The 27858-nt window shown below is 58.4% G+C and overlaps 1 protein-coding gene across 2 annotated transcripts; it reads left to right on the top strand.

Annotated features, from left to right (window-relative positions):
• Nucleotides 1-204: 204 nt before the first annotated feature.
• Nucleotides 205-27832, top strand: SPIRE2 (spire type actin nucleation factor 2). 2 transcript variants are annotated; one of them, XM_084905446.1, is made up of 15 exons: nucleotides 206-547; nucleotides 10137-10180; nucleotides 14637-14993; nucleotides 17901-17981; nucleotides 18085-18249; nucleotides 18613-18699; nucleotides 18895-19018; nucleotides 19131-19300; nucleotides 19831-20020; nucleotides 21015-21136; nucleotides 22210-22344; nucleotides 22481-22548; nucleotides 24884-24911; nucleotides 25609-25724; nucleotides 26056-27832. In XM_084905446.1, exons 1-15 carry the CDS (start codon nucleotides 280-282, stop codon nucleotides 26276-26278), a joined length of 2178 nt encoding a protein of 725 aa, XP_084761572.1. In that variant the 5' UTR covers nucleotides 206-279; the 3' UTR covers nucleotides 26279-27832. The 2 variants fall into 2 exon arrangements, with proteins under 2 accessions (XP_084761571.1, XP_084761572.1); XM_084905445.1 differs by having other exon boundaries at nucleotides 205-547; nucleotides 18613-19018.
• The last annotated feature ends 26 nt before the right edge of the window (nucleotides 27833-27858 follow it).

The raw sequence follows: 27858 nt of genomic DNA, 5'->3' as shown, positions 1-27858 counted from the left end.
CCGGCCCTCCCTCAACATCCCCAACACCCCACCCAGCTCTCTTTCCCCCATCCCACCCCCCAGCTCCCCCCCCCGCTCCTCTCTCCCAGGCCCCTCCCCCTCCCGCCCCGGCCTCCGCCTCCCCGCCCCTCCGCCCTCACCTGGCCGCGCGGGGCGGGGCGGGGCGGGGCGCGGGATGACAAAGCGGCGGAGGCCGGGCCCGCCCCCCGCGCGGCGGTGCGTCGGCCGCGGCTGTTATGGGAACGGCCGGGCGGCGGCGGCGGCGATGATGGGGCGGCCATGGCCCGGGCCGGCGGCTCCAGCGCGGCCCCGGCGGCGGCGCGGGCGGCGGGCGGCGGGCGGCCGGAGCCCTGGGAGCTGTCCCTGGAGGAGGTGCTGACGGCCTACGAGCAGCCCCTCAACGAGGAGCAGGCGTGGGCCGTGTGCTTCCAGGGCTGCCGCGGGCTGCGGGGCGCGCCGGGCGGCCGGCGGCGCATTCGGGACACGGCGGACCTCCTCCTGCGCGGGGACGGCTCGGTGGGCGCGAGGCCGGAGCCCGGCGACGCGGGTGAGGCTGCGGGGGTGTGCCCAGCTCGGGGCGCGGAGGGCGGGAGCGCCGGGGCGCTGGGCGGGCGGGCGGCTCCTCCCGGGGCTGCGGCGGCGACCCCTCCTCCCTCCCTCTCCCCTTCCTCCGGCTCTGCGGGGTCCGAGCTCCTTCTCCCACCCTCCCCTCTGGACCCGGCGCCCCTTTGGGCCCCTCTCTCTGCTGGATGGGGGGCCCTCGCCTTCTCTGTGCTGGACCGGGAAGCCCCCTGCGCCTCCCCATGCTTCCCTCTCTCCACCTGCAAGCCTCCTTCCCCCGATCTGGGACACCCCTGCCTTCCCTGGATCCTTCCCTTCCCCCCAGCCTCAGTGCCGGTGCTTTGGCGGGCTGTATGCCGCTGGGCGTGTTCGCCTTGGATGGCTGAGCACCTGGCTGGGAGCTGAGTTCGCCCACCTGGGCCAGGGCCTCCCGGGCTGTGGTCTCTTCCTCCCAGTGGTTCCTGGTGTGGCATCCTTGTGGCCCTGGGGCCTGGGGTGGGAAGAAATTAAAGTCTTCCTCGGGGTCCTTTCCGTTGGTGAGAGGCTGCGGAGAGGAGGAGGGACTCGCCTCCCTGGCATCGCTGCTGAATTCCCACCCGTTTCCTGGGCTCATTAGAGCAGGAGCATGTGTACAACTTGGGAGACAACTTGGGAGGTTATTCTGCTCTTAGTCATCAATACGAACCAACAGTTAAGCTTTAAAGGTGTTTGAAGTCTATTCAGAATGATGGATTCGGGCGACTTTTTGCCTCTCTAAGGAAAAGAATTGCCTTCTTCCCCAGAGAACCAGAATCCGGTATGGGGTATATGATGCTATTACCCCAGAGCTGATACCCTGCGGGAAGCACAAAGGCTGCTGTGTGTGCCGGAGTGGGCTGGACCCTCTCCAGCCCGGGAGCTGTGGGGTTGCAGAGATCCTTACGGGCAGGCACCATGGAGCACGGGGAAGGGCCGGGGCAAAGCTAGCAGGAAGAGACAGCTGCTTGTAAGACGGAGGGTCTGCTGAACCCTGCCCGGCCGAAGGCTCTGTTTCTCCTCCTCCCTGTGCCCTGCTCCTGCCCCCTCTGCGGTGGGACACTGTGATCTGCTTTATTCTGTACGGAAAGCACCCACTCCAGTGAAAGCTGACAAGTGAACAGTGTCATTCCCATTTTACTGTCAGGGAACCGAGGCTCAGGCCCACGCACGGTCACACAGAGAGCGGCCCAGCTGGGGCTCAGCACTCAGTCCACTGTCCTCAGAGGTGGGGCTAGGCCCGGCCAGTGTGGCTCAGTGGTTGTGCGTCCACCCATGAACCAGGAGGTCATGGTCAGGGCCCATGCCCTGGTCGGAGGCTTGATTCCCAGCAGGGGATGTGCAGAAGGCAGCCGATCCTTGATCCTCTTTCATCATCGATGTTTCCATCTCTCTTTCTCCCTTCCTCTCTGAAATCAATAAAAACACATTAAAAAAAAAAAAAAAAAGGCTTGGGCTAGGAGCCCCGTGCACCTCAGCCTCCTTGCCTGCGGAGCCCTGGGGTTACCTACTCACAAAGCTATAGTTTCCTTATTGGACCACCATCCCCGTGTCCCTCCCCACCCCTGGAGACCATATAACCCAGGGTCTGGCTCCTGGCACCACAGGACAGGGCTTCAGGAGCCTGCTGGGCCTGGCCCTCTGATTTAATAATGGGGAAATTGAGGCACAGGGTAGTAAATAGTTTGCCCCAAATCACAGCAGCTGGTTAGAACGGAGATGCACCCTGCATCCTTCTAACGGTGAGAGAGCCACACTGGATTTCTTATTGGTTCTCTCCAAAGTGTACCCAGAGGGCAGGCCTCCCTCTCTCCCTCTCTGTCCTCTGTCCATCTCCCCAGCCCCTTCTTCCTGGTCATTGCAGACCCAGTAGCATTTCCTGCTGTGTCCACGCTCACAGGTCAGCTGGAAGCCTGGGCTGGGGTTCAAAGCTCATGCGTGGCCACCCTTGGTTGCCCTTCGTGGGGAGGTACCAGCCCCATTTCATTTTCCCGTGGACACGATCTTTGGTTTCTGATTGTAAACATGCCTCATAAAGGCGGAGGAGGTTCATGACTGGCTGCCTTTTCAAGATTAAGGAAAATGGATCGTCTAACTTTCCTCTCCGTCCTGTTGACCTCTCATGAATCAGCTGGAACTTTAGACCAACTTCCCGCCAGCCTCCCTCGGGCCTGAGTGGTGATAAGGGAGTGTCCCCAGAGCCGCACGGCTATTCCTCCCTGTAAATAGCAATCAGGAAAACCCCCTCAGGCGAAGTAAATGTTTACAATAATTTTCAAGAAGTCAGCCACAGAACTCAGCCACCCTGGGAGGGGATGGATAATAGTGTCTTCACTTGCCCAGGGGACCCTTCTCCCCTCGGCCTGCATGGGGAGAGCCGGGAGAATCACCTTCCTAACCTTTAGTCTGAAGACATCTTCATAGCTGCCTAGAAGCCCCCTTTGTTTTTTTAAAGTGGGAAAAAGGAAAACAAGGTAACATGTGGAGTTATTTTAAGAGGCCATTGTGGAGCCTCCTGATGGGAAAGGCTTCCTTCCTTCCTTCCTTCCTTCCTTCCTTCCTTTATTTATTTATTTATTTAATGGAGGTAGGGAAATTCCTGTGGAGTGCAGTGCTGAGCCACTGCCCCAGGCAAAGTTAAGAACCACAGCAGTCGGCAATGCCTGCCTGGTGCAGGGCTTGGCTGTCACGTGATGTGAGACCCCCACCTGCCAGGTGTGTATCTGCCAGTAAAAATGCACTTCTCTACAGGCTTTGGGCTCTCCCCACAGCTGGGTGCACCCCCACCCCCACACCTCTTCCATCTTTCTTCCGCTAATGTGCACACTGCCCTGCTTTTCTGATTTTTTTTTTTCTTGTCGGTTTTTTAAAAAATATTTTTTTTTATTGATTTTTTTACAGAGAGGAAGGGAGAGGGATAGAAAGCTAGAAACATCAATGAGAGAGAAACATCAACCAGCTGCCTCCTTCATACCCACTACTGGGGATGCGCCCGCAACCAAGATACATGCCCTTGACCGGAATTGAACCCAGGACCTTTCAGTCTGCAGACCGACGCTCTATCCACTGAGCCAAACTGGTTTTGACTCTTGTCGGTTTTGATGCTAGACTTTTTCCGGGCCTCACTCCTCAGACACGTGAGTGCCTCCCATGACCTGTCCTCCGGGTCACACCTGTCTTTTCTCACACGACCTGCCTGCCAGGTCGCACCTGTCCCTCCAGGCCCCTCTGCTCCTTCCTCTCTGCTGTGGACCTGAGCGTTGACCCTCCAGCACTGCACTCTCCAGGGTAGCGCTGCAGGCAGCTCCCTGTACAACCTGTGGTGGGTGGACAAGGCTTCCAAACGCAGACCTCAGTCTGCCCTGCACTGGGTGTGATGTCCGTGTCCCGAGCTCCATGGGGCTGGGGTTCTCTTCCCGCCTTTACCTCCAGCCAGGGCTCCCCGTCTCACCGGTACCCTCACTCCTCCTCTGTAAATGGAGTGATGGTGAAATATGCCTGGAGGGAAGGACTGGAGGGAACATTAGTAGGGAGTCTGCATCCACTCTGGACCCAGGAACCATGTGTGGACACACACATACAGGCACTCTATGTGCACATGCACACAGAGACAGACACATGCACACAGTCACAGATACACACTGACACATGCACACACAGACACGGAGACAGATACACAGAGACACAGACAAACACACAGACACAGACACACCGACACATGTGCACACACAGACATGGCCACATGCACAAACATACAAATGTGCACACACCAATACTAAATATATACACACAGAGACACATTGGCACGTGCACACACACACACACATAGAAACAGACACATGCATACACATCGGCACACATGCACACACATGCACACACAGAAAAGACATGTGCATACTCATGTGCACACACACAGCCCTGACTGGGAGAGGCTGCTGTCCCCCGTGCACACTTTTGATGGTGTAAAAGGTTCTCGGTGCAGAGGACACCCGCTCCCCCTCAAAGACGGGCGTGGAGGCTGAAGGGGCTGTGCGGGCAGCTAGCCAGGTGAGGGCCCGGCCAGCCACTGTGTGTGTGGGAGGGTGCAGCTCTAGGAAGGGCGCTGGTCTGGGTGTGACTGAGCTGGTGTGTTTGCAGACGGCATTCCCGGTAGTCTCACCTCTGAGCAAGCATGACCTCACAGGAAGGCAGTCCCTGGCACGCTGGGATCTCTGAGGAGACATCGGTTAGCAAGGCCTGTGCCCCGACGACCCCATTAGATGCTTAGCCTGCTAGGTCACCACAGCCCATGGGCCACCAGCACACCCATGTGCAAGCTCTGCCCTGTGCTCCTAGGAGAGGCTTTGGCTCCTAAGGAGGGGCCCTTGGGGTCCCTGTGCACCCTGAGATTTGGCTCCAGCCCCTCTGCCACCCTCAGGACCGTGGTCCTTCCACTCTCCCCACTCGTGGCCCACAGAGACTGCTCTGTTGCACTGGTTGGTCTGGTTGGGAGGTGTAGGTATTTAAGTAAATATGCCAGTGAGTATTAACCGCAAGAAGACACTGGGGTTTCACTCTGATCCTGTTAGACGCCTCGAGGGGGTTGGGCCTCCAGGAAGGTGCCTAGAGATGGTGAACAGCCATCAGTAAAGCAGCCTGGGGTGAGCCAGGCATGTGGGGAAGGCCCCTCACTGTCTCCACCTCCGCCTGGCACCCCATCTGTTCAGCGCGGGCACTGCTGTCCCCACTGGAGGGCACTGGCACTGTGGCCTCTCCCCGGGGATTGGACAGTGGGAGACGGTGGGATAGGGTGTACGAGTTCCCTCTGGCTGCGGTAACAAACCACGTATTTACACCTTGAAACAACACGGATTCATTCTCTTACCGTCAGAGGTGAGAAATCCAGATACTCTCTCTGCCTCAAGGTCAGGTGGTAACAGCCTGGCTTTTGCTGCTACCCCAGCCCCTCAGGGTCACAGGCTGTGTGCCCGGGGCCTGGGAAGAGGCACAGACAGGCTGGGGACAGTGTCCTGCCTGCCATGGAGTGGAAGTGGGAGACACTTCCTCCATCAGCAGCAGCAGCAGCAGCAGCAGCCCTGGGTCCAGGAATTATAGTTCTGACGCTTTCGGGGGAGGGGGGTGCTTTTCACCCTGGTGGATGTGCCAAATGCAGGCACAAATCACGGGCCATCCTGGTGTCCCTTCCGCCCAGTCTGGAGTGGCCCAAGCATACACATTTCTGACACGTTCCCCCCATGCTGATGCTGTGGGGCCCAGGACCCCCTGTGGGCCCGCCGGTCTGTGCACAGTCCCCAGGGCCCACCCCTTGAGAAGGGGTCCCTGTCATTGCTGGTCGGCAAGGGGGACACGTCAGGGTCTGTGAAATGAGGCCAGCAGCTGGGGGTTGGGGGTAGATCAGTGAGCTGGCCTTGGGCCCACCCTCACCCTCTCTGGGCTACACAGAGGGCAACGGTGAGGACCAAAGGAGATGGTCCCGGACGTGCCCAGGAAGCTCACACTCGCCGTCATGAGCTGAGCGGAATGTCAGGCATCACTGCCGACTGCTGCTGAGTGGCCATCGGGGTCTCCCTGGGTGTCCCCTGAGAGACACTGGCAGGTCTTGGGAGCGGAGGGTCTGTAGGGGCAGAGGCCCCAGAACTTTGCAAAGATGCAGAGACAGCTGTGGCTGCTGTTGCTCAGTGATTAGAGCATTGGCCCGAGTACCAAAGGGTCACAGTTCCATTCCCTGTCCCAGCACCCAGGGCACCTACCTGGGATGCAGGTCAGTCCCCTGCTCTGGTTGGAGCATGTGCAGGAGGCAACTAGTCGATGTGTCTCCTCCCCGCCCCTGAAATCAATGGTAAAATATCCTTTGATGGAGGATTTAAAAAAAAGAAAAGATGCAAGACTAAGTGTGTATTGCTTAGGGCGCTGGCCAACTCAGTCTCCACTGAACTGTCTTGATTCCTGGGGTTCCTGGGCTCCGGCTGGCATGAGGGGGAAACCTGTGGGTGACTCTCACGGTGCCCTCACCGCCCTGCGGCACTGGCGGAAGTGAAGTGGGGAACGCAGGCCACACCACGGCACACACGGAGCTTTGACCCAGAGAGCTCTGTTTGCTAAACAAACACGAGCTCCTGGTTTCGAGCGGGCGTCTTCCCTCCCCGCCTCCGCCAGCTCCTTCCTGGGGCCCTGTCGGGCCGGGCCGAGGTGTGCCTGAACCGAGCTGTGAGGTCTGTTTCCTGACGAGGAGCGAGCACTGTGGGCGGCTCACGCGATGCCGGGCTCGGGGTGTTTTGGTTCAGTCTCACCTGCGTGGGCGGAGCCCTGCTTTCTAAGAGCGGGCCCAGGAGGCAGCTGCCAGCCACACAGGCTGTCCGACGCCTCACTCTGCTTTCCCAGACCCTGCTCCGCGTGCCGAGGGAGGGCGAGGCTGTGCGTTCACTCCTTCTCACTCCCACACAGATTCGTGTCCTGACCCCACGGTGTATCACAGGCTCCGAGTTCAGAGAGGGTGACAGGCACGCGGTCCAGCCTCCTCACAGCGGAAGGCCCAGCACACACACCCGCCCCCCCCAAAACACGGGGTTCCCTCCGCCACTTCCCTTAAAAGGGGGCTCGGCCTGCCTCATTACAGAGGACACCTCCCTGTCTTTGGAGGCCGTCCAGGGTCCCCTGCGTGTGTCGCTGTTAGGGTGAGTGGTCGTCGGCGTCGTGCCACCTGGGCATGCATTCCAGGCCAGTCAGGAGGCGAGCAGGCGTGTCCTTGGGGTGGTTGTCGTCTCCCACCAGCGCCGAGTGGGGCCGTCCCACAGCCAGCAGGACCTCCGTCTGTGCCGGGGCCATGGCCGCCCCAGGCCTGAGATGTGGAAGGCAGGAGCCTTCCTGGCTGGGAGCCCTCTGCTGTGTAGTCTTCAGTGACTGTCAGGATCTAAGGCCCCTGGGTTCCAGCCTGGGGGAGCCCAGGCGTGGCCGGCCTCCCCCCAGATGGATGGGGTCTCCTCCTGACCCCAATACTACGCTGTCCTGGGCGAAAGGCCCTGGGGGTCCCATCAGCATTGTATCCCGCTGGTCCCACCTCCACATACTTGCCGGCCATCACGATCCGGGACGTGTCTGCCTCCTTCCCTCGCTGGTTCTGAATTGGTCGGGCAGGTGTGGTCTCCATCTGCCAGTGAGGAGAGGAGGTCAGAGAGGCAGGACCCTCCGTTACAGTTAAGACCCCCGGTGGCAGAAGTGGGTAGGGATCTGGCCTGAACAAAGCTTCTTACGCCCTTGCCCCCCCCCCGCCCACACACACCCCAGGCAGAGGGGACCCAGGCTGCCAGGTAGCCTCCTCCCGTCACCCTCCTGGTGGCAGGTGGAAGCCCTTCCTCTGGAGGCTGCTCCAGGGAACCCCAGGCTGCAGTCCTGCCGACTCTGACGTCCTTCGTCTCTTACTACTACGGTGAGGATCACTTCAAAGAGAACCCGTGGCTTCGAGGTCTCCTCCTCTGTGATTCCACACAAAGGAAACCGGAGAGCTTGCTTTTCTAGTAGGTCCTGGCCCGGGTGCGCGTCCCTCGGGGACCGAGAGGGCCTGGCGGGCAGTTAGGCCTGCGCGTCCTGGGTGGGTTAGGTGTCCACACGTTGGGGTCCCAGCCCAGCCCCGGATTAGGTCTGTGGTCTTGAGCGCATTTCTTCACCTCCTGGAGCCTGTTTCCTCATCCGTGAAGAGGGAATCCTGGCAGCAGCCCCCATCAGGTGGCCATGCAGGTTGGAGCCGTAACAAATCACATGTCGGTGGGGTGGCCACGGGCTCTGTGCAGAGAGCTGGGCACGGCCGCCATCGCCCAAACCTCACCGAGGGGCAGCTTGTTCAGCCCGACCCAAGCTCACAGTTGCATTCATGAGCATTTACTTTGGTTAACATATGGATTATTTCAGCCAGGGATCTAAGCGTTAAAGTTGTTCCAGCCAGAGCCCTCGCCAGTTTGGCTGGGTGGATGGATAGAGTGTCGGCCTGTGCACTGAAGGTCCCAGGTTTGACCCAGTCAAGGGCATATACATGGTTGTGAGCTTAAAAAAAAATAATTAAAAAAAATAATTAAAAAAAAAATATATATATATATAATTACTTTTTTACAGAGAGGAAGTAAGAGGGATAGAGAGTTAAAAACATCGATGAGAGAGAAACATGGACCAGTTGCCTCCTGCACACCCCCTACTGGGGATGTGCCTGCAACCAAGGTGCATGCCCTTGACTGGATCGAACCTGGGACCTTTCAGTCCGCAGGCCGACGCTCTGTCCACTGAGCCACACCAGTCAGGGCATAGTTGCAGGCTTGATCCCTTGCCCTGGTCAGGGCATGTGCAAGAGGCAATAAATCGATGTGTCTCTCTCATATCGATATCTCTCTCTCTGTCTCTCCCCCCTCCCTTCCACACTCTCTAAAAATGGGAGACAGGCTCAGTCAATGAGGAGCCCTGAAGGCTGGTTGCACCCCCTTCTTGGTCGTGGGGCACCTTTGTTCTGAGTCTGACTTCTCCCACGGCCTCCCCTACTCCAGCCGCAGACTCGGATGGGAAGCCCAGCACAGCCTCTGTGCACTGGCGCTCCCGTTTCAGCCCCGCTGGAGCTGGTGGGTGTTTTCTGTTAGTTTAACGAATCTGTCCGACCTGAGGCCCTTTATCTCGGCGATCTTCCCGGCGCCTGATGGCATCTTGGAAATATTTGCGTGGTTAGCAGGTTCACTTAGCAGACAGCTCCACGGCTGGTGTGTTTACATCTCCTCGTTCCAGAAGGAATGTCGGGCAGCTGACTCTGTCTAATGCAGCTCTCTCTACCTGCTGAGTCTAGGAAGGCTGTGGGCGGCCGTGCTGGGTCCGGCCTCATCCGGTCCGCATCCTGGGAGGTCCTGTGGGGAGAGAGAGGGGGCGGCTGGAGCTCAGAGTCTGGAGTCGTCCTGCACCACCACTTCCTAGCTGGGATAGCTAGGGGCAGACAGCCCCACCTCCCGGGGCTCCATCCCAGCTCTTACCCAGCTGGGCAGCCAGAGCTCTGCTGTGATTTGGGGGTGTTCGGCTCCACACTGGAGTGGGCAGGGGCCGCCCTGCTATCCTGGCCCCGCACCTTGGCTGGGGCTTACAGGGTCTTTCCGAATGGCCATGGCCCTGCCCTTACAGTGTCTTTCTAAATGGCCGAATGGCCTCGGCCCTGTCCGCTGTGAGCTTTCTGCTGTAGGAATGGAGGGTTTGGGGGTGATGCGCTATTTGTCCCCCAGGGGAAGGTGTCTGAGGGGTGAGGGGGGGTTTGGGGGGTGAAGCGCTGTCTGTCCCCCAGGGGAAGGTGTCTGAGGGGTGAGGGGAGGGTTTGGGGGTGATGCGCTGTCTGTCCCCCAGGGGAAGGTGTCTAAGGGGTGAGGGGAGGGTTTGGGGGGTGATGCGCTGTCTGTCCCCCAGGGGAAGGTGTCTGAGGGGTGAGGGGAGGGTTTGGGGGTGATGCGCTGTCTGTCCCCCAGGGGAAGGTGGCTGGGCGCCCGTCCCTCGTTCCGCGGGTCTGAGGGGTGAGGCCGGTCCTGACTGTCTGTTCTCTCTTGCAGAGCCCACAATGATGGTGGTGTCATCAGCCAGCTGGGAAGCCCAGGTAATTTCAGAACAATTTTTACATTTACTTGATGCATATTAAAGCGTACGTGCATTGTATAGTATAAGTTGGAAAACATAGTTATACCATTGTTTCTGTGGGACAGGACACGGGTACAATGCTCTAAGGTAGGGGTGTCGAACTCAATCAGAGAAGGGGCCAAAATCTAAAATCCAGCCTAAATTGCGGGCCGAATGGTTTACTGAACAGTCATAAACTGACAATGTCATAAATTGACAGCGGAGTGCAGTGATGACAGCGCGGTGCGGGCCACATTGCAAGGCCTGGCGGGCTGGATTTGGCCCACGGGCCTTGTGTTTGACACATTTGCTCTAAGGGCTTCATTGAAGGGATCCGAGGAAGAGATTTCACCCAGAGGTTTGGGGGTGGGGGGAGCCCACGTGGGTGGTGTGGGCCCCAGTGAGCCTCGATGGCCCTAAAGGGAGGGGGAAACCATGATAGCCTACCCCTCCCTCCTTCCATCCCTGAGGGAGCAGAGGTGGTGTGATGTCTGGCAGGCTGTGGGCTAGGGGGCCACGGAAGAAAATCAGCTGTGTGAGCAATGCCAGGGGCCCCCACACCCCCAGAATGCAGACCTCCGCAGTAGGACTTCTTTCTGTGCCCCCAGTGACCTGCCCCCAGGTAATTGGTCCTGAATTTGATGTTTTATCATTCCACTGCCTTTTATTTTTATTTTTTAAATATAATTTATTGATTTTTTTTTACAGAGAGGAAGGGAGAGAGATTGAGAGTTAGAAACATCGATCAGCTGCCTCCTGTACACCCACTACTGGGTTGTGCCCTCAACCAAGGTACATACATGCCCTTGACCGGAATCGAACCTGGGACCCTTCAGGCCTCAGGCTGACGCTCTATCCACTGAGGTACACCGGTCAGGGCTCCACTGCCTTTGAAAAACCAGTTTTATGCAAATACACGTTCCTATGTTAAACACAGCTTATACTAAGCGGAGCAGGTGGTGGCTCAGGCCGAAAGAGGCTATATCCTCTGTCGTGGAGGATTTTTTAGAAACAATCACAAAACCATCCCAAAGCTGCTGGCAGTGCCCAGTGACGGCGGGATCAGGTCCGCCCTCGGCCGTGGAAACGGTGTCGCTGCTCCGAGCTCTGTGCTGCCTACGTACGAGGGGGGCAAAGTGGGTTTGCAGTTGTAAGTGCACACAGTGTGTCCTTGTACTATTATTTATTTTTTCCACCAAACACCTGTAAACCTGCCTTGCCCCGTCCTGTATAGTGTTCTGGAGTTTGGTGGGGGGAAGAACAACCACCTTTTTTCAAGACTCATCTCCACTGCTCAGCACGGCTCTCGGTCCCTTCCCGCCCCATGGTGCTCTGTATGAGGTGCTTCTCCCTGGAATGCAGCCGCCCCTCAGCCCTCAGCCCAGCGTGTCCCCAGGGCTGTCCCCTGGCCCACACCTGCCCGGCAAAGGAGACCCATTGTCATCCGTTCTGACGCTTTTTACAGGGAGGGGGCAGTGTAGGGGGTGTCCAATCTGGAGGGTTGTGCCTGGGCCCATAAACTAGCCTGATACCCCAGCCCAGGAAACGTGGCCAGGGACGCACTTGTCATCTTGGCCCTGATTCTCACTGCGGCTCCTCGTGGGAGCCAGCCTGCAGCGTCAGCTCCTCTCCGTGGCTCAGTGGCTCATGGCTCCTTCCATTACTGAGATGGCCCCCCCAGCTGGCCCACCGCCCGCAGGCAGGGCTGGAGGTCCTGGGACTCTGGCCGGCTTCCCAGATTTCTCCTTATGGGAAAGCAAGTGCCTGCCTTCCAGGTGCATGGGGCACAGAGAGGCTTTTAGGAGCAGCTATCAGATGAGCGCTTTGACGGAGTTAACCCTTTCCGTGACGGGGAGCTGGCTGAAGCGGCGGCCGGGACAGTGAGGGGGCCTTTCTGTTTGCCTCTGTCTGTCCTGCCCCCTGTGGCAGGGTGGTCCCCACTGGACAGACCTGGTTAGAGCCATCACTAGGATCAGCAGGGCCCGAGGTGGGAGGGCGGGGGGGACAGACCCAGAGTGGACGGGCGTGAAATTTATTCCTGGCACCTACCCCTGGGCCAAGAAAGACTTGATGGGAATTGGTGTGAATGGTGGCCTCTGGCCCAGCCGGTGTAGCTCAGTGGTTGAGCGTTGACCCATGAGCCAAGAGGTCACCGATTCAATTCCAGGTCAGGGCACATGGCTGGGGTTCAGGCTTGATCCCCAGGATGGGGCATGCAGGAGGCAGCCACTCAACAATGTCTCTCTCTCTCTTCCTCTCCCTTCCTCTCTCTCTTTCTCTCCCTCTCTCCCTCTCTCAAAAAATAAATAAATGGTGGCTCCTGCCCACGAAGTCATCTGAGGGTCATGGGCGGGGGTTCTCTGGCTGCTGCCTGGGGCTCCCCTGGGCTCCGCAGTGACCTGACAGGTGTCAGCAGCCTTTAGGCTGGGCTCTCCCCTGTGACTCGTGATTCCAGGTCGTGACTCAGGCTGGGTCTGTGACCTCACCCGCCTAAAGCAGAGGTGAGACAGCCTTCCATACTGGCTGGGCAGCCAATCAGTGATCCTTTAGGCTGGAGCCTTCCCTTCCCACCAGTCCCCTGAGCCTGGCTGACCCCCTGGTTCAGGGTGCTTTCTAAGGCCTGTCTGCAGGACAGAGAGCCCGGTTCTCGCACCCGTCCCCTGCTCGATGCTGGCGCTCACCGTCTGCCCTCCTTAGCTCAGCTCTGCTCAGCTCCTGGTGCCGGGTGGTGGGAAGGCAGGAAATGACAGGAGTGCCAGAGAGTCCTCTGAGGGCAGACGGCGGGGAGTGGAAGGTACCTTGGTGAGGGCCCGGCTCCCCCTGCCACTGCACAGCCTTCCACCAGGCCATGGCAGACCAGAGTCTCAAGTCCAGCTCAGCCAGCTGCTAGCTGCAGGCAAGGGACTGGCATCTGTGCCTCCGTGCCCGCCCTGTGACATGGGCGGTTACTGGTGCCTTGTTGCAAAGTTGGCTGGCAGCCAGCTCAGCGCAGTGCCCAGCATAAGCAGAGTTGTTGTCCTTTTGTTTTATTATTTTTTTGTTTTCTTTAGAGATAGAAACATGAATAGAAGAGAATCATTGATTGGCTGCCTCCTGCACACCTCCTACTGGGGATTGAGACCACAACCCCAACCTGGGCATGTGCCCCGACCAGGAGTCCAGCCGTGACCTCCTGGTTCATAGGTCAGCACTCAACCTCTGAGCCACACCTTAGCTTACAGATTTTTAATGTGCTAATTGCACTTTAAAAAATAAAAAGTTTCATGGATCCCAGCTTGGGGCTCTGACAGTTATAACCAGTTACAAATATGATTATTTCTTAGGTTTTTCTTTTTCACGCAAAACTTATACACTTTGACATTTACACGCAGTTTAAAATAGTTAAATGGGGAGGTCATTTCTTATCAGTACAAGTGTCAAACTTTATCACGCAGAATTACGGGATTTATCCCAGCAGCATGTGTTAATGAGCTGGTCTTTCTCAGATTTACAGTATGCTGTCATATTACATTAAAGGGATAACACTTAGGGTATCTCTGTCTTTTGTAATCAGAGTTTTGGGGGTATGCTTGACACTCGAGTTTGACAGATGTATCTACCATTTAACCACAGGGACACACACCTCTTCCATTACCCGAACTTCCTGTCCCCCTTCAGTCCCCAGCCCAGCCCGGCTCAGAACCACTGGCCTGCTTTTTGTGGCTATAGATGAAACTTTCCTTGCCTCAAGGTTTTTTGTTGTTGTTTTTTAAAATATATTTTATTGATTTTTTACAGAGAGGAAGGGAGAGGAATAGAGAGCTAGAAACATCGATGAGAGAGAGACATTAACCAGCTGCCTCCTGCACACCCTCCACTGAGGATGTGCCTGCAACCAAGGTACATGCCCTTGACCAGAATCGAACCTGGGAACCCCACCCCCCCACCCCAGTCCACAGGCCAATGCTCTACCCACTGAGCAAAACCGGCCAGGGCTGCCTCAAGTTTTATATCAGGGAACCATGCACCTCGGAGACCCGGCCGGGCCCACTCACGTTTAGGGTGTGAGAGGAGCGCAGTGGTCAGCGCCTGTGAACAACTGCCCCGTTTTCACCGTAAGAAAGGGCCGCACTGGTGTGCCGTCCACCAGTGGGCGATGGTCAGACGTCCGGGCGTGGGCGCTGTGGGCATCCAGGACACGCCTTGGTGGATGCTTGTGTTTCCTTCTCTTGGTTAAACATCTGGGTCATGTGGGAAATGCATGTTTGATTGTGAGAACCGGCCAGTGTTTTCCACAGTGGCCGAGCTGTTTGGGGGCCAGTGTCTTGCTCTGTGGCCCCTGGTGCACCCCCGGTGGAGGTCAGCTGTCCGCCTGTGACTCAGGCCCAGCCCCTGTCCCTCCCTGGTGGTGCCCCCCATCCCCACCGCCCCATGACGGTCTGCACCCCTGTCTGCAGATGGTGCAGTCCCTGGGCTTCGCCATCTACCGCGCGCTGGACTGGGGCCTGGACGAGAGCGAGGAGCGGGAGCTCAGCCCGCAGCTGGAGCGGCTCATCGACCTGATGGCCAACAGCGACTGCGAGGACAGCGGGGGCGGCGCCGCGGACGAGGGCTACGGGGGCCCGGAGGAGGAGGAGGAGGCTGAGGGCACCCCCCGGGCCGTCCGCACCTTCGCGCAGGCCATGCGGCTGTGCGCCGCCCGCCTCACCGACCCCCGGAGCGCCCAGGCCCACTACCAGGCCGTGTGCCGCGCGCTCTTCGTGGAAACGTTGGAGCTGCGGGCCTTCCTGGCCCGGGTCCGCGAGGCCAAGGAGGTGAGCGGAGGTTCCGGTGGCGGAGGCAGGAGTGGGAGGGGCCCAGGACAGGCTGGGGACCCCCGTGCCATGGTGCTGAGCAAACAGGAGGGGTCTCAGGAGGAGGCAGGAGGGGCCAAGGTGGTGTCTGGGTGCAGGGTAAAATGGGGGCTGGGGAGGGGAGGTCCGAGTGTCAGGCTGTGCCTCTCTGTCAGTCCCTTTGTCCTCCTGTCTGTTCCCTGGAGCGGGGAAATCCACTCTGTGCGTAACCCTCACACCTTCTTACCCAGTGTTACCCCCGAGGGGACGGGAGGCCTGGAGAGACCCCTGGGCCCCATGGCCGGGCGCCTGCTGCCTCTCAGTTAGGTATCAACCTCCTGCCTCCAGCGAACTTGGACAGGTGCCATCCCTCCTGAAGATGGGGTGCTAACGGCAGCCACTCCTCCCTGCCCCCAGGACCCACAGAGCTGCTGGGGTGCCTGGAGCTTTGACAGACCCTTGTGGTTATCTATGGCCTGTTTTACAGAAGAGCGGCGGAGGCTCTGGGAGGCTGTGTCCCGCCCCCGTCACAGCCTAGCACAGGGCAGAGCTGGGCCTGGCTGGAGGTCTCCCCAGGGCTGCCCTGCCCCTGGGCGGTCTCAGGGTGAGGAGCTGACAGTCTGCCCCTCACCTCTCCGGGTCTTGAGGAAACTGAATGCTTCCCATTTGCACCTCACAGAGGAGAATGTGGACAGCTGGGAGAAATCAGGCGGGTGGTAGGGTGGGGTGGAGTGAGGGAGTGCAGAAGGCGTTCTTTCACCCATATACCCATCTATCCATTTATCCATCCATCAATTCATCCATCCATCTATCCATCCACCCATCCATCTATCCACCTATCCGAACCAAAGAAGTGTTCGAGGCAGCTTCCCTGACCCTCGGGCCTGAGCAGGCTCTCAGTTGTTCTGACTGGAGGGGCCTGGGACCCAGCTCAGGAGAAGGCAGCCGCTGCTTGAGCCCTTTGGCCCTTATCCGCAGCCCGTCAATATGCCAAGGATGGTGGCTCCTCGGCCCCCGTCCTCCGCTGCCTCTTGGAGATGTCCTTCTAACGCTCCCATTAGTGGGTGCTCAGAGTCAGCGTTCTGTGGCTAGGATTGATTTCTGACCCAGAGGACAGGCACTCTTTAAAAAGCTCCAGATTTCAAGCCGCTGACCCACAAGAACCTCAGGGAATTAGTGGTGGAGGGAGTGCCAGGAGGCTCTGGGGGAGACACAGCTGGCCAGGCATTTGGGGCAGACGCTGGCTGCTCAGGGTCAGGCGTGCTGCTGCAGGAAGGATGGGAGACTTGCCTTCGAGCCCTTTGCCCACAGGGACCACCAGGGCACACACAAGCCTATTTTTAGAACCACATACCTGTGCTTCTCAGAGACTTGGCAGCCTTTTCTAGAGCAGCTTGGCAGGTGGTGTGGGGCTGAAGCCAGGGGAACCGGTTCCGTCTTAGTTGGGGCGGGGGGGGGGGGGTGGGGGGGGTGGGGGGGGGCGCGAAAGGGGGCAGTGTGCTAAATGGCAGATGCCTCACCAGGTGGGGGAGCTGGTGAGAACAGACGCCCCAGATGCTGCCAAGACCCAGGACAATGGAGGCAGCAAACTTAGCAGCTTCTTCTCAGATTCTCAGCATGGTAGTTATCCAATAATCCCTGAAACCCTTCTCTGGCCCTAAACTTGCTGGCGGCATTTTCCCAGCTCATAAAATACAGACCTATGACTGTTTTTCAGGTCTTGCTGAGTAACTCACCCTCTCACCCATCCATTCATCCATCCATCCATCCACCTATCCACCCATATAACCATCCATCCATCCCCTACCCACCCACTTATCATACACCCATCTATCCATTTATCCATCCATCCATTCATCCATCCATCCATCCAACCACCCATCCACCTATCCACCTATCCACCCATATAACCATCCATCCATCCCCTACCCACCCACTTATCCCCTGCTCATCCACCCACCCATCCATCCATCCATCCACCCACCTGCCCATCATTCACCACCCGTATATCCATCCATCCATTTATCCATCATCCATTCATTCATTCATTCAACCAACATTTAAGACGTGGCATGTGCCACTCTGTGCTAAGGAGACAGGAATACCAACATGAGGAGAAACACACAAACAGGAAACGTGGCTGTGGCCTCGTGGAGTCACTAGTGCAGGCCACCATTAAAGAAGCTGGTGGATGCAGTGCTGTCGCTGGTTCGCGTGCAGAGACGTGGCCGTGGGTGTTCTGGGAGGGTGGGCGGGTGTGGCCCAGGTGAGGAGGCTGAGAAAGGCCTTCCCAGGGAAGGGCTGTGAGCTGGGATCAGAGGGAAAATGCTTCAGACGTGGGAGAGTGGGGCTCCGTGCCCTTTGGAGGGCCCCACGCCTCGCTGGGGTGTGCAGACCAGGCGAGAGCGGGTCTCTGGATGCTAGGCTCTCGTTCCCGCCCTTGCCAAGGAGAAGCTGTCAGGGATGGTGATGGGGACCATGTGTCTGTCTGGGTCCATGGCCGATGGCTTAGTTCTCCCAGATACCTTTCTGCGCCCCAAGCTTTGGCCCTAGTTTTCTTTTTTGTTGTTGTTGTTGTTGTTGTTTTAAATATATTTTATTGATTTTTTTACAGAGAGGAAGGGAGAGGAATAGAGATCTAGAAACACTGATGAAAGAGAAACATCGACCAGCTGCCTCCTGCACATCCCCCACCAGGGATGTGCCTGCAACCAATGTGCATGCCCTTGACCGGAATCAAACCTGGAACCCTTCAGTCCGCAGGTTTCGGCTTTGGCCCTGGTTTCGCTGGTGGAATAGTAGCCCATGTGGTAAAGACAGGCCATGGGGATGGCCCGGCGGGCATCCACCCCCTGAGCTGCCACCCCCCGCCTTCTCTCGGCCCCACAGATGCTGCAGAAGCTTCGTGAGGACGAGCCGCAGGCGGAGCAGCCCCTGGCCGAGCTGGACAACCTGAGGCACACGGACTGGGTAAGATGCGCCCCCCTGGCCTGGGACCCCGAGGACCTGTACCTGGAGGGCCCCGGGAGGCCTGGCGGGGGCTCAGGGCCATTCTCACCTTCTCGGGGCCCAGGCCCGGCTCTGGGTCCAGCTCATGCGGGAGCTGCGCCACGGAGTGAAGCTCAAGAAGGTGCAGGAGCAGGAGTTCAACCCGCTGCCCACAGAGTTCCAGCTCACCCCCTTCGAGATGCTGATGCAGGACATCCGGGCCCGGAACTACAAGCTGCGCAAGGTCATGGTGAGCGTCCAGAGCCTGCCGTGTCCCCCCATGCCCCCCTTCTCCTCCCCGTGTGCTGGCCACCGCCGGGGGGCCCGTGGACGCGGGCAGATGTGGCCCCGATTCCTCGTGTGACAGGCAGATGGAACCCCCTGTGGCCGCTGCCCCCTTCCCCCTCAGAATTTTAAATTTGCGGATCCATCTTCTTCCCGTGACGACCCTGGGAGGTGGTGCCACGGACCCGTCTCCCCATGAAGAGCCCCAGGCGCAGGGCAGTGTGGGTGGTGCCATGTGGGCACTGTGAGCAGGACCCCGGGCCACGCTGACGGGCTGCAGGGAGGAGGATGTGAGGACCAGGCCCTGAGCCCCCGCCCGCCCCCGCAGGTCGACGGGGACATCCCGCCGCGGGTGAAGAAGGACGCCCACGAGCTCATCCTGGACTTCATCCGCTCACGGCCGCCGCTGAAGCAGGTGCCCGCTCAGTGCCCTCACCCCTGGGCCCCTTCCTGGACCGGAGGGCAGCGTGCACTGTGCAGAGGGAGGTGCCCAAGGGCTGGTCTCCGTGGACACGTCCCCAGGAGCTCCCTGGACACCTGTCTGCCCCCCCGCGGTGCGGGGCTCCCGGTGGGTCTCCCTAACCACCCCCCTGCGCTGCCCCCCCTGCAGGTCTCAGAGAGAAGGCTCCGGCCCCTCCCCCAGAAGCAGAGGACCCTGCACGAGAAGATCCTGGAGGAGATCAAGCAGGAGCGGAGGCTGCGCCCCGTGGGGGCCCAGCACTGGGGCGGCCGCGGTGAGCCAGGGACCCCCGCTTCCCTGCGGCTCCTCCCCCCTCCCTGCCCTCTGCCCCCCTGACTTCCTGTCCTCCCCCCTCCCCCCTCTCCGCCCGGGTTTGGCTCCCCCAGGCTTTGGCTCTCTGCCCTGCATCCTCAACGCCTGCTCCGGGGACGTCAAGTCCACGTCCTGCATCAACCTGTCCGTCACGGACGCCGGGAGCGGCGCCCAGCGCCCACGGCCCCGGGTGCTGCTGAAGGCGCCCACCCTGGCGGAGATGGAGGAGATGAGCACGTCTGAGGTCAGGCCCCACGGGCTCCTGGGAGAGGCCAGGCAGGCGCCGGAGGGGCGGAAGGGAGACGGGGCTGAGCAGGTCCAGGCGCAGCGTCCGGCGTGGGGCGTCTGCTGCGCAGAGCCTCAGGCAGTGCCCTCTGCCGATGCAGGGTCCTTCCCTGGGAGCGAGCACAGTGGACTCGGGGGCGACAGAGGCCTTGCACCCCACCCCCGTTCCCATAGCACAGGACGGCTGCCATCTCGGGGCCGGACGCTGAGCAGCCCCTGGCCGATGTGAAAAGCCAGCGTGTCCCAGCGTGGCCCCTGCCCGCCCTCCTGCCTCAGTGGAGGCCGTGTCAGCGGGCTCCCCCTGACACCACACCTTCCGAGGCTGCGGGAATTGCCTGGTCTGGGGGCACTTGCCTCCCACTGTCCAGAGGATGGCCCTATGGGTCCGTGGGCCCGGCGGAACCGCGTGTCCTGTGCCCCAGTCCCGGGACGGGCAGGGGTGCTGGGGGGCCAGAGGCGAGGGGAGGGCTCAGGCTGGTGTGTCCGCAGGAGGAAGAGTCTCCGTGTGGGGAGGTGACCCTGAAGCGGGACCGCTCTTTCTCAGAGCATGACCTCGTCCAGCTGCGGAGCGAGGTGGCCTCTGGCCTGCAGCCGGCCGCCCAGCCCCCGGGAGGCGTGGAGCCGTCCCGGGCCCGCGCGGGCAGTGTGCACATCTGGCGGCCGAGCGCCCAGGAGCAGGGCAAGTGCCGCCTCTCACCCCCTCCCTCGCCCCCGCCCCATCCTGTGCGTACGTGTAGCTGCCCTCACCCCACTTCTTTAACCGGATTCATTGCAAAACCTTTTCTAAAAACGAAAAAAATGCTCACGATCCCATTACCTACAGATAACCACTCTTAGTCTATTGGTATGCAGAAAGAAAGCTGGGCGGATGGACAGGTGACTGTCGAAAGACAGACGATGGGTGGATAGAGGGTGGACGATGGGCGGATGGATGGAGAGTGGGAGATGATTGATAGGTCCTGCTGGCTGTGGCTCTGTCCGTGGGCCTGTGTCCGCAGTGAGCCAGACCAGGGGAGGCTCCTCCTCCCTGTCGGCCAGCACAGAGGACAGATCGGTTCTCGTGGCCACCAGGTTAGTCCACCCTTGTCCGGGCTGTGCTCCACGACATGCCAGCAGGACATGGGGCTGTTCCCCCGCCAGACATGGCCAGGCCCCCTCTCTGTCCTCAGGGTCACCGTAGCGGGACGGTCACTTTCAGGACGGTCCCATTTGGTGGTGATGACTCACTCTCTGGCGTAAAGAGGGCCAGGCCAGGCCAGGCAACACCTCACTGTCCCCTGAACTCTGCTAAAAACTCAGACCCCACGGAGGGCTAGCTTCCTCCAGTGTGAAATGCAATGTGTGTGTGTGTGGGGGGGGGGGGCTGAGCAGGAAGGCCCCATGTGGCCAGCACGTCTGGTTTGCGTGGCCAGCACCGTGGCTGCCGTGGCTCCATCGTGGACTCTCCACGTTGGCTCTTCTTGGGCTCAGACTCCCTCTTGGGTCCCTTGGGCCCCTGCACTGCATGGGCCGTGATGGGGTGACACGCTCTTTATCTGAGCTCTGCCGGAGGACTCCGCCTCAGCCGTGAAACCACCCACCGGCTCCCGGCGTCTCCTCTGGCCCTTGGGCAGCCCTCCCACACCAGGATTTTGCCGGGTTGTTCTGACGGGGCCTCCAAACTCTCCCTCCAGGTCCCTCCCCTGTGAGCGTTCAGTCCCAGGCTGATCCCAGCTCCCGCCAGCCCAGTGACCTGCGCTCAGCAAAAGACAGGCCAGAGCCCTCCGTGGCCGCCGACCCCAGTCACCTGTGGCTGGTGAGTGTGGGCGTGGCTGTCCGGGGCGGCTGGGTGAGCGCTCACCGTCACCCCAGGGCAAGTGGTTAGTGTTTGTGGCTGCTCTTTGCTTGGGCCGCCATCTGGGGAGGCTGGTCTCTGCTGCCACCTTCTGGGCCTTCGGAGCACTGCGCCCCCAGGGAAGGACCTTGTCAAGGGGACATGCGGAATCTTGTCCGGCTCTGTGGTCAGGAAGCAGGAGAAAGCCTGTGCCTTGAAGGCTTCCTGAGGCAACAGGGGAGCATTTTATTGGGGTGAGGCGGTGCCCTGCCTGCACCTCAGTCTCATCAGGTAACATTTTGTGAGACTTGTCATTGGGAAGAGCTAACATCTGCTCATGTTGGGAGACCCCCATTGGGACTGGAGCCTTGGTGTGAGATTTTATTAAATGGGACCCTGGCTGGCATGTGGAGAGATGCCAGGGGTGTGATCTTTATCATTTCCTTGACATTTTATCAAGAGGCTCAAAGGAGCCCTGGCCAGTTTGGCTCAATGGATAGAGCATCAGCCTGTGGACTAAAGAGTCCCAGGTTTGATTCCCGGTCAGGGCACATGCCCGGGTTGTGGGCTAGGTCCCTGACAGGGGACATGCAGAAGACAGCTGATCAATGGTTCTCTTCATCATTGATGTTTCTCTCTCTCCATCTCCCTTCCTCTCTGAAATAAGTTAAAAATACATATATATAAAAGAGGCTCAGAGGAGCACGGATGTTGAAATGCTTTGAAAAGTGTAAGTGCTGTGTAAATACAAGGTAGTGTTGTCCTTAATATTCCCCAGAGAAAGGTAATGCTTGCCCTCAGTTCTGTGTGTTACCATTTTCTGTACCAAAAATCACCCCGAGACTCAGCAGCTTAAAACAACAAGCATGTGTTCTCTCTCAGTTTCTGAGGGTCAGGGATCCAGGTGTGGCTCGGGGTCTGGCTCAGCCTCGGGGTGGGGGGGCCGGTGTCAGCAGGGCTTGGGTAGACTGAGGCTGGGAGGACGTCAGGGTCCTTGGAGAAGGGCACTAGTAGAGAGGGCCTGAGTGAGCCCCACCCGGGCCCTCCCGCCCCAGGAGTTCAGCCACCCCGTGGAGAGCCTGGCTCTGACCGTGGAGGAGGTGATGGATGTGCGGCGGGTGCTGGTGAAGGCGGAGATGGAGAAGTTCCTGCAGAACAAGGAGCTCTTCAGCAGCCTGAAGAAGGGGAAGGTGAGGCGGCCGCACCCTGCACCGTCCCTCGCCCCCTGGAGCCCTGGGTGGGAGCCTGGGAGGACAGGACTGGACCGGTGAGCTTTGGACTACATTGGGTTCTAACAAGGCCTTTTTTTTTTTTTTTTTTTTACAGATTTGCTGCTGTTGCCGAACCAAGTTCCCGCTGTTCTCCTGGCCGCCCACCTGTCTCTTTTGCAAGAGGTGAGCCTTCTGCAAGCACGGGGCTCGGCTGTGAATTACCAGGGGGAGCAGTAAAAAGGCTCTGGGTCAGCTCTGTCCTGCGGTGGTGGGGGTCCTGTCTTGCCCTGTGGATATTTCACCTAAAGAACGGAATTTAGCATTTTAATTTCATTGTAGTTCTAATCGCTAAGGGGTTCCCACTTTCAGCCAAGGTGGGTGGCTGAAACAACACCTTCTACCTGAAACAACAAAAAACAAGGCACCTTCTACCTGAAACAACAAAAAACAAGGACAAACTATATGAAGCAATGGCTCTCAAGACATTGGATATCAGGCAGCAAACAGGAAGAACGTGGGTTAGCCCTGTGACTGCCTCAACTGCCGGGAGATGCTAGGTCATGGGTCAGAAACTGGTCGGCTCCCTAAGCCTAAGGAACTCAGGGAGACCAGGGCACCAGAGACCCCAGCAGAGTCCAGAGAGGAGAGAGCTGTCCGGAGAGCGAGCTCAGACATGCAGAAGGTCCCTTTAGAGTATTCAGCAGATTATCGATCAGCACATACATGCAAGGAAATGACTAAAGGCTTTTTTATATGTATTTATTAATTTCAGAGAAGAGGGGAGAGGGAAGGAGATAGAAACATCAATGATGAGAGAGAATCATCGATTGGCTGCCTCCTGCACGCCCCCACTGGGGATCAAGCCCACAACCGGGCATGTGCCCTTGACTGGAATCTAACCCGGGACCCTTTAGTCGCAGGCTGATGTTCTATCCTCTGGCTAGGGCATGACTGAAGGCTTTGGAAGAATCATCCTGGAGCAGGGATTGGCAAACGCTAGCCCTTGGGCCAAACACAGCCACTGCCTGTTTTGTAAATAGTTTTATTGGGACACAGTCACTCCCATTTGTTTACTCGCTATTCATTATTTACTCACACCTAACATTTACTACATAACCCTTTAAAGGAAAAGTTCACTGACCCTCCCCTAAAAGTTTAAAGGAACAGTACCATGAATTGTGTCTGTTCCCACCAGCCATGGTGAAAATGTAATTCATAGGCCAGAGTGGAATATAATAATAATAAAATTTTTTACTATATATATTTTTATTAATTTCAGAGAGGAAGGAGGAGGAGAGATAGAAACATCAATGATGAAAGAGAATCATTGATTGGCTGCTCCTGCACATTCCCTACTGGGGATCGAGCCCAAAACCTAGGCATGTGCCCCGACTGCAAATTGAACTCTGACCTCCTGGTTCATAGGTCGATGCTCAAACACTGAGCCACGCCGGCTGGGCATAAAAAACGAATTTGGGCCGGGACCGGTTTGGCTCAATGGATAGAGCGTCGGCTTGGGGACTGAAAGGTCCTGGGTTCGATTCCGGTCAAGGGCATGTACCTTGGTTGCGGGCATATCCCCACTGGGGGGTGTGCAAGAGGCAGCTGATCGATGACTCTCTCTCATCGATGTTTCTAACTCTCTCTCCCTTTCTCTCTGTATAAAATCAATAAAATATATTTTAAAAAAAACAAAACAAAAAAAAGAATTTGGACAATTTGTACTAATGTGGAGCAGCCCCTGGTGCACCTTTATAGGGCAGTATTTTATGGAAGTGTGTTTTTGTTAACATACGCTTACATCAGGAGAATGGAGACTGTATTGCTAGCAGGGGCCATCTGTGAGGAGTCGGCTTTAGAGGAGAGGATCCCATTGTCTAAATTACAATTCTAATGTTCAGATTTCCACAAGAAAGTGTTTTGTTTTGTTTTAAATCAGGTGGGGGGAATAAAAAAATGTTAATCACTGCTTAAAATGGAGGTCCCTCTGGCTCCGATGGTTTCTGAGGTGGGAAGGGTCAGGCACACACCTGTGGAGGGTATGAGCAAACTCCAGCCCTGGCCAGTTTGGCTCAATGGATAGAGCATTGGCCTGCAGACTGAAGAGTCCCAGGTTCGATTCTGGTCAAGGGCATGCACCTTGGTTGAGGCACATTCCCAGTAGGGGGCGTGCAGGAGGCAGCTGATTGGTGTTTCTCTCTCATTGATGTTTCTGACTCTCTATCCTTCTCTCTTCCTCTCAATAAAAAATCAATAAGATATATTTTAAAACAAATAAACAAACAAAAAAACTCCAGACCCGATATTCTAAAGAAGAACTAAGAGGGGCAGAAATATTGTGGGTGTAATGCGAAGTAAAAAGAAAAGCAGAATTTGGGAGTCCAGCGGCTACTGAAGTGACCAGGGGCCCAGCAGGCGGCCAGGGCAGCTGACCGCAAGGCACTGGTGGGCACCTACACGGAAGCAGCCGTTCCTCCCGGGCCTCTTCCGGGCTGACGCCTTTCCTCTTCCCTTCCAGAGCCGTCTGCACTTCCTGCAGCGTAAAGGTGAGGCTCACGCGGGGGCTGAGCGAGGCCTCTAGGCATCTAGGTGTTCTGCGGGGGTTTGTGTGTGTGTGTGTGTGTGTGTGTGTGTGTGCGCGCGCGCTGCAGTCTCCAGTCAGATGGCACCACCTTCATTTTGCATTGCCCACCTCCTCCTCCCAGGCAAAATCCATTCCTACACCTCCGAGACCATAGTTTTAAAAGACCCTCGTAGGTGCTTTTTGTTAGCTTTCCATGTTAGCAGGACAGTGCCAAGGAACCCTGCACTTGCCCTCAAGAGTCCTAGCTTCTGACCCTGCCACTTTGAGTGTGTTTGGAGGCTCTCTCTAGCAGCTCAGGTGTCAGCGTACACACACGGGCACGGAGGTCAGCGGGCAGTGACACGTTTAAGTGTTTCCCCTCACTGCGCCTCAGCCCAGAAACAGGAACCTGCTTCAGAGGGGTTTTCGTCGCCACTGTTCTCAGATTCTGACTAGATCCGGCCACGTGGCCGGGGACGTGTCCACCTTACCCGCCAGGTATTTGCTGTACGCAGGGCCCGACGCTAGACCCTGCATGGGTAAAGCGCACAGCGCCTGCTCCGTGCCCGCATCTGAGCAGGCGCGGCTGGGTGTGTGTTGGAAGGAGGCCGGAGGGGGAGCCGAGTGTGCCTGGGCTGCCTTAGGGACGCCTTTGTCCACCCACCACCCTCTGTCTGCAGATGAAGATGCCTTCCAAGAAGTTTGCCCACATCCCCGTCTACACGCTGGGCTTTGAGGGTTCTCCGAGGGTGACCACGGCCAGAGCCACGGCCACGCCGCGGAGAGACGCCTTCCAGTGCGTGCCTTTGCCAACACGTCAGGCGATGCCGGTGCCCCCGGAGCTGGCGTGGGGAGGGCCCTGTTTCCTGGGATGCCCCAAGGAAACAAGACGCAGACTCCGGGAGGGCTTTGGGGGCTGAGGGGCAGGAGGTGGAAACCATGTGGGTGGTGAGGGCCCGGGACGCAGGCACCTCTCCAGGAAGAGCCTTTCCCGGGTGCACTTTGCTCGGCACGTTCGTTCTAAACACCTTGCGTGCCTGACGCAGGGGGAGGGCTTGTGGACGTGGAGAAATGGGCGGAGGGCCTCCTGACGTCCCCGTCCCTCCCCCCCCCCCCCCCCCCGCCAGGTCCCTGCAGAGGCCCCAGTGGCAGAGCGTGGAGGAGGAGTTCCCGCACATGTACACCCACGGCTGTGTCCTGAAGGACGTCTGCAGCGACTGCACCAGCTTCGTGGCCGACGTGGTGTGCTCCAGCCGCAAGAGCGTGGACGCCCTTAACACCACCCCTCGCCGTGCCCGCCAGACCCAGTCCCTGTACCTCCCCAGCACCTGGACTCTCGACTTCAAGTGACAGCCCCGGCCACCCAGCCCGAGGCTACCCGAGGTGGCCAGGCCTCGGGCAGGAGCCAGGCCCGTTCTGGACAGGCTGAGTGCGCCCCATCCTGGGCCACAGCTGCCTCCGCAGTGTGCATGTACATATATACATATATACATATACATTTATATAACATATACACAGCGATATATTTATATGTTCCCTGGCCCCTGCCCATTTGGGGTCAGGCTTACTTCCAGGACCCTCCGCAGGGAGGCTGTTTCCTCTCAGGACTCCTTGGGTGGCGTGGGGATGGCCTAGGACAGGAAGGGGGGCAGGCTAGAAGCGAGAGATGGTGGGGCTCGGGGAAGACCCTGCCCCTGTGTTCTCCATCGCTCCTTGGGCAGATGTCCAGGCGTGGAAGGGCGCCTTGTCCACGGGTGAACTGGAGCCTCCGGCTTGCATCGTGCTCCCTTGTCAGGAGGTGCCTGTGGAGCTTGAGTGGGCTGAGACTCCCCCAGGCACGTGTCCCAGGGCCACCCCTTTGGAAGCCTGAAGCAAAGCTCCCTCTCTATCCGACACCATGCCCTGCGATGCTTTCGCTCTGGTTACCGGGAGGAGCCCTGTAAACGTGTCTTCACGGCCGCTCTCGGCCCAATAAAGGTGGTCTCACAGTCTCCTGTCTGGGGCGTGAACTACAGACTGTCCAGCCACAAAAGTGGGTGTGTTCGCCAAGGGCAGAAGCTGGGCTGAGGGGCCACCTGTCCCGCATCCCCCCCCTCAGGCAGAGTCAGGAGGCCCATCATGAGTTGAGGGCACTCAGGCCCACTCCCATTCTCTACACTCAACTTGGTAATCTGGCACTTTAGGCCTACGTGGAACCAAGGGCTGCACCGGCCAGTCTGTGGCACCCTTTGTCCTCAAGATCCCTTGGAGCTCACAGGGTAGGGGCACCTCCGCCCTGCTCTTCAGGATGATGGCTGGAGGGATACCTGTGTGCCCTGCCTGCCCGTATGTGCCCGGGAGGCGACTTCTGTTGGCATCCCACCCTGTGGATGAGGTCACTGCTTTCCTGGGATGTCGGCCAGGTCTACTGGGCACCAGGCTCTCATGCCTGCCCCATGGACATGGGTCCTGGAGGTCCCACTTGGGCTGCACATAACCCTTTAGTAGCTGGGTTGCAGGCAGCGGGGTTTCTAGGAGGCTGGGGAAGTGGCTGGAGCCGGTGGGACTGTGGGCAGCTTGAGGTAGCAACTATGTAGCCGCTGGTGTGAAGTGTTTCAAGATCCAAGTGAGCAGCGCAGGCTGATAGACCCGCCCAGGCGGAGCAGCATGCCCGCACATCCTGTCCTGCCTCCCGTTCCCTGTCCCTGCCAGTAGCCTTCCTCAGACGAACTCTGGAACCACGGCACGAATGCAAATCCAGATCCTCCCTGTGCCAGTGATCCTGAGTCCCGTTTCTTTACCTGTAAAAGGGGGATCCCTACCTTACAGTATATGAGGTATTTGGTACGGAGCCGGGCCTGACTCCACGTGACAGCCATCCCCACGCTCAAGGCTGCAATCCCGTCCCCCCACACCCGGTCACCTTGCCCTTGCACTAGGCTGGCAGCGCA

This window comes from Pipistrellus hanaki (assembly GCF_964339955.1).
Source record: "Pipistrellus hanaki genome assembly, chromosome: 15".
NCBI lineage: Eukaryota > Metazoa > Chordata > Mammalia > Chiroptera > Vespertilionidae > Pipistrellus > Pipistrellus hanaki.
The sequence above is the reverse complement of the archived record's forward strand: the minus strand, read 5'-3'. Positions and strand labels throughout refer to the sequence as shown.

Bases quoted from the DNA above. Each gene is read 5' to 3' on its own strand.
- SPIRE2 (XM_084905445.1), top strand. From the start codon at position 280: ATGGCCCGGGCCGGCGGCTCCAGCGCGGCCCCGGCGGCGGCGCGGGCG. The intron at 19,301-19,830 runs GTCAGGCCCCAC...GTGTGTCCGCAG, and splicing joins AGGAGATGAGCACGTCTGAG to GAGGAAGAGTCTCCGTGTGG. The intron at 24,912-25,608 runs GTGAGGCTCACG...CTCTGTCTGCAG, and splicing joins GCACTTCCTGCAGCGTAAAG to ATGAAGATGCCTTCCAAGAA.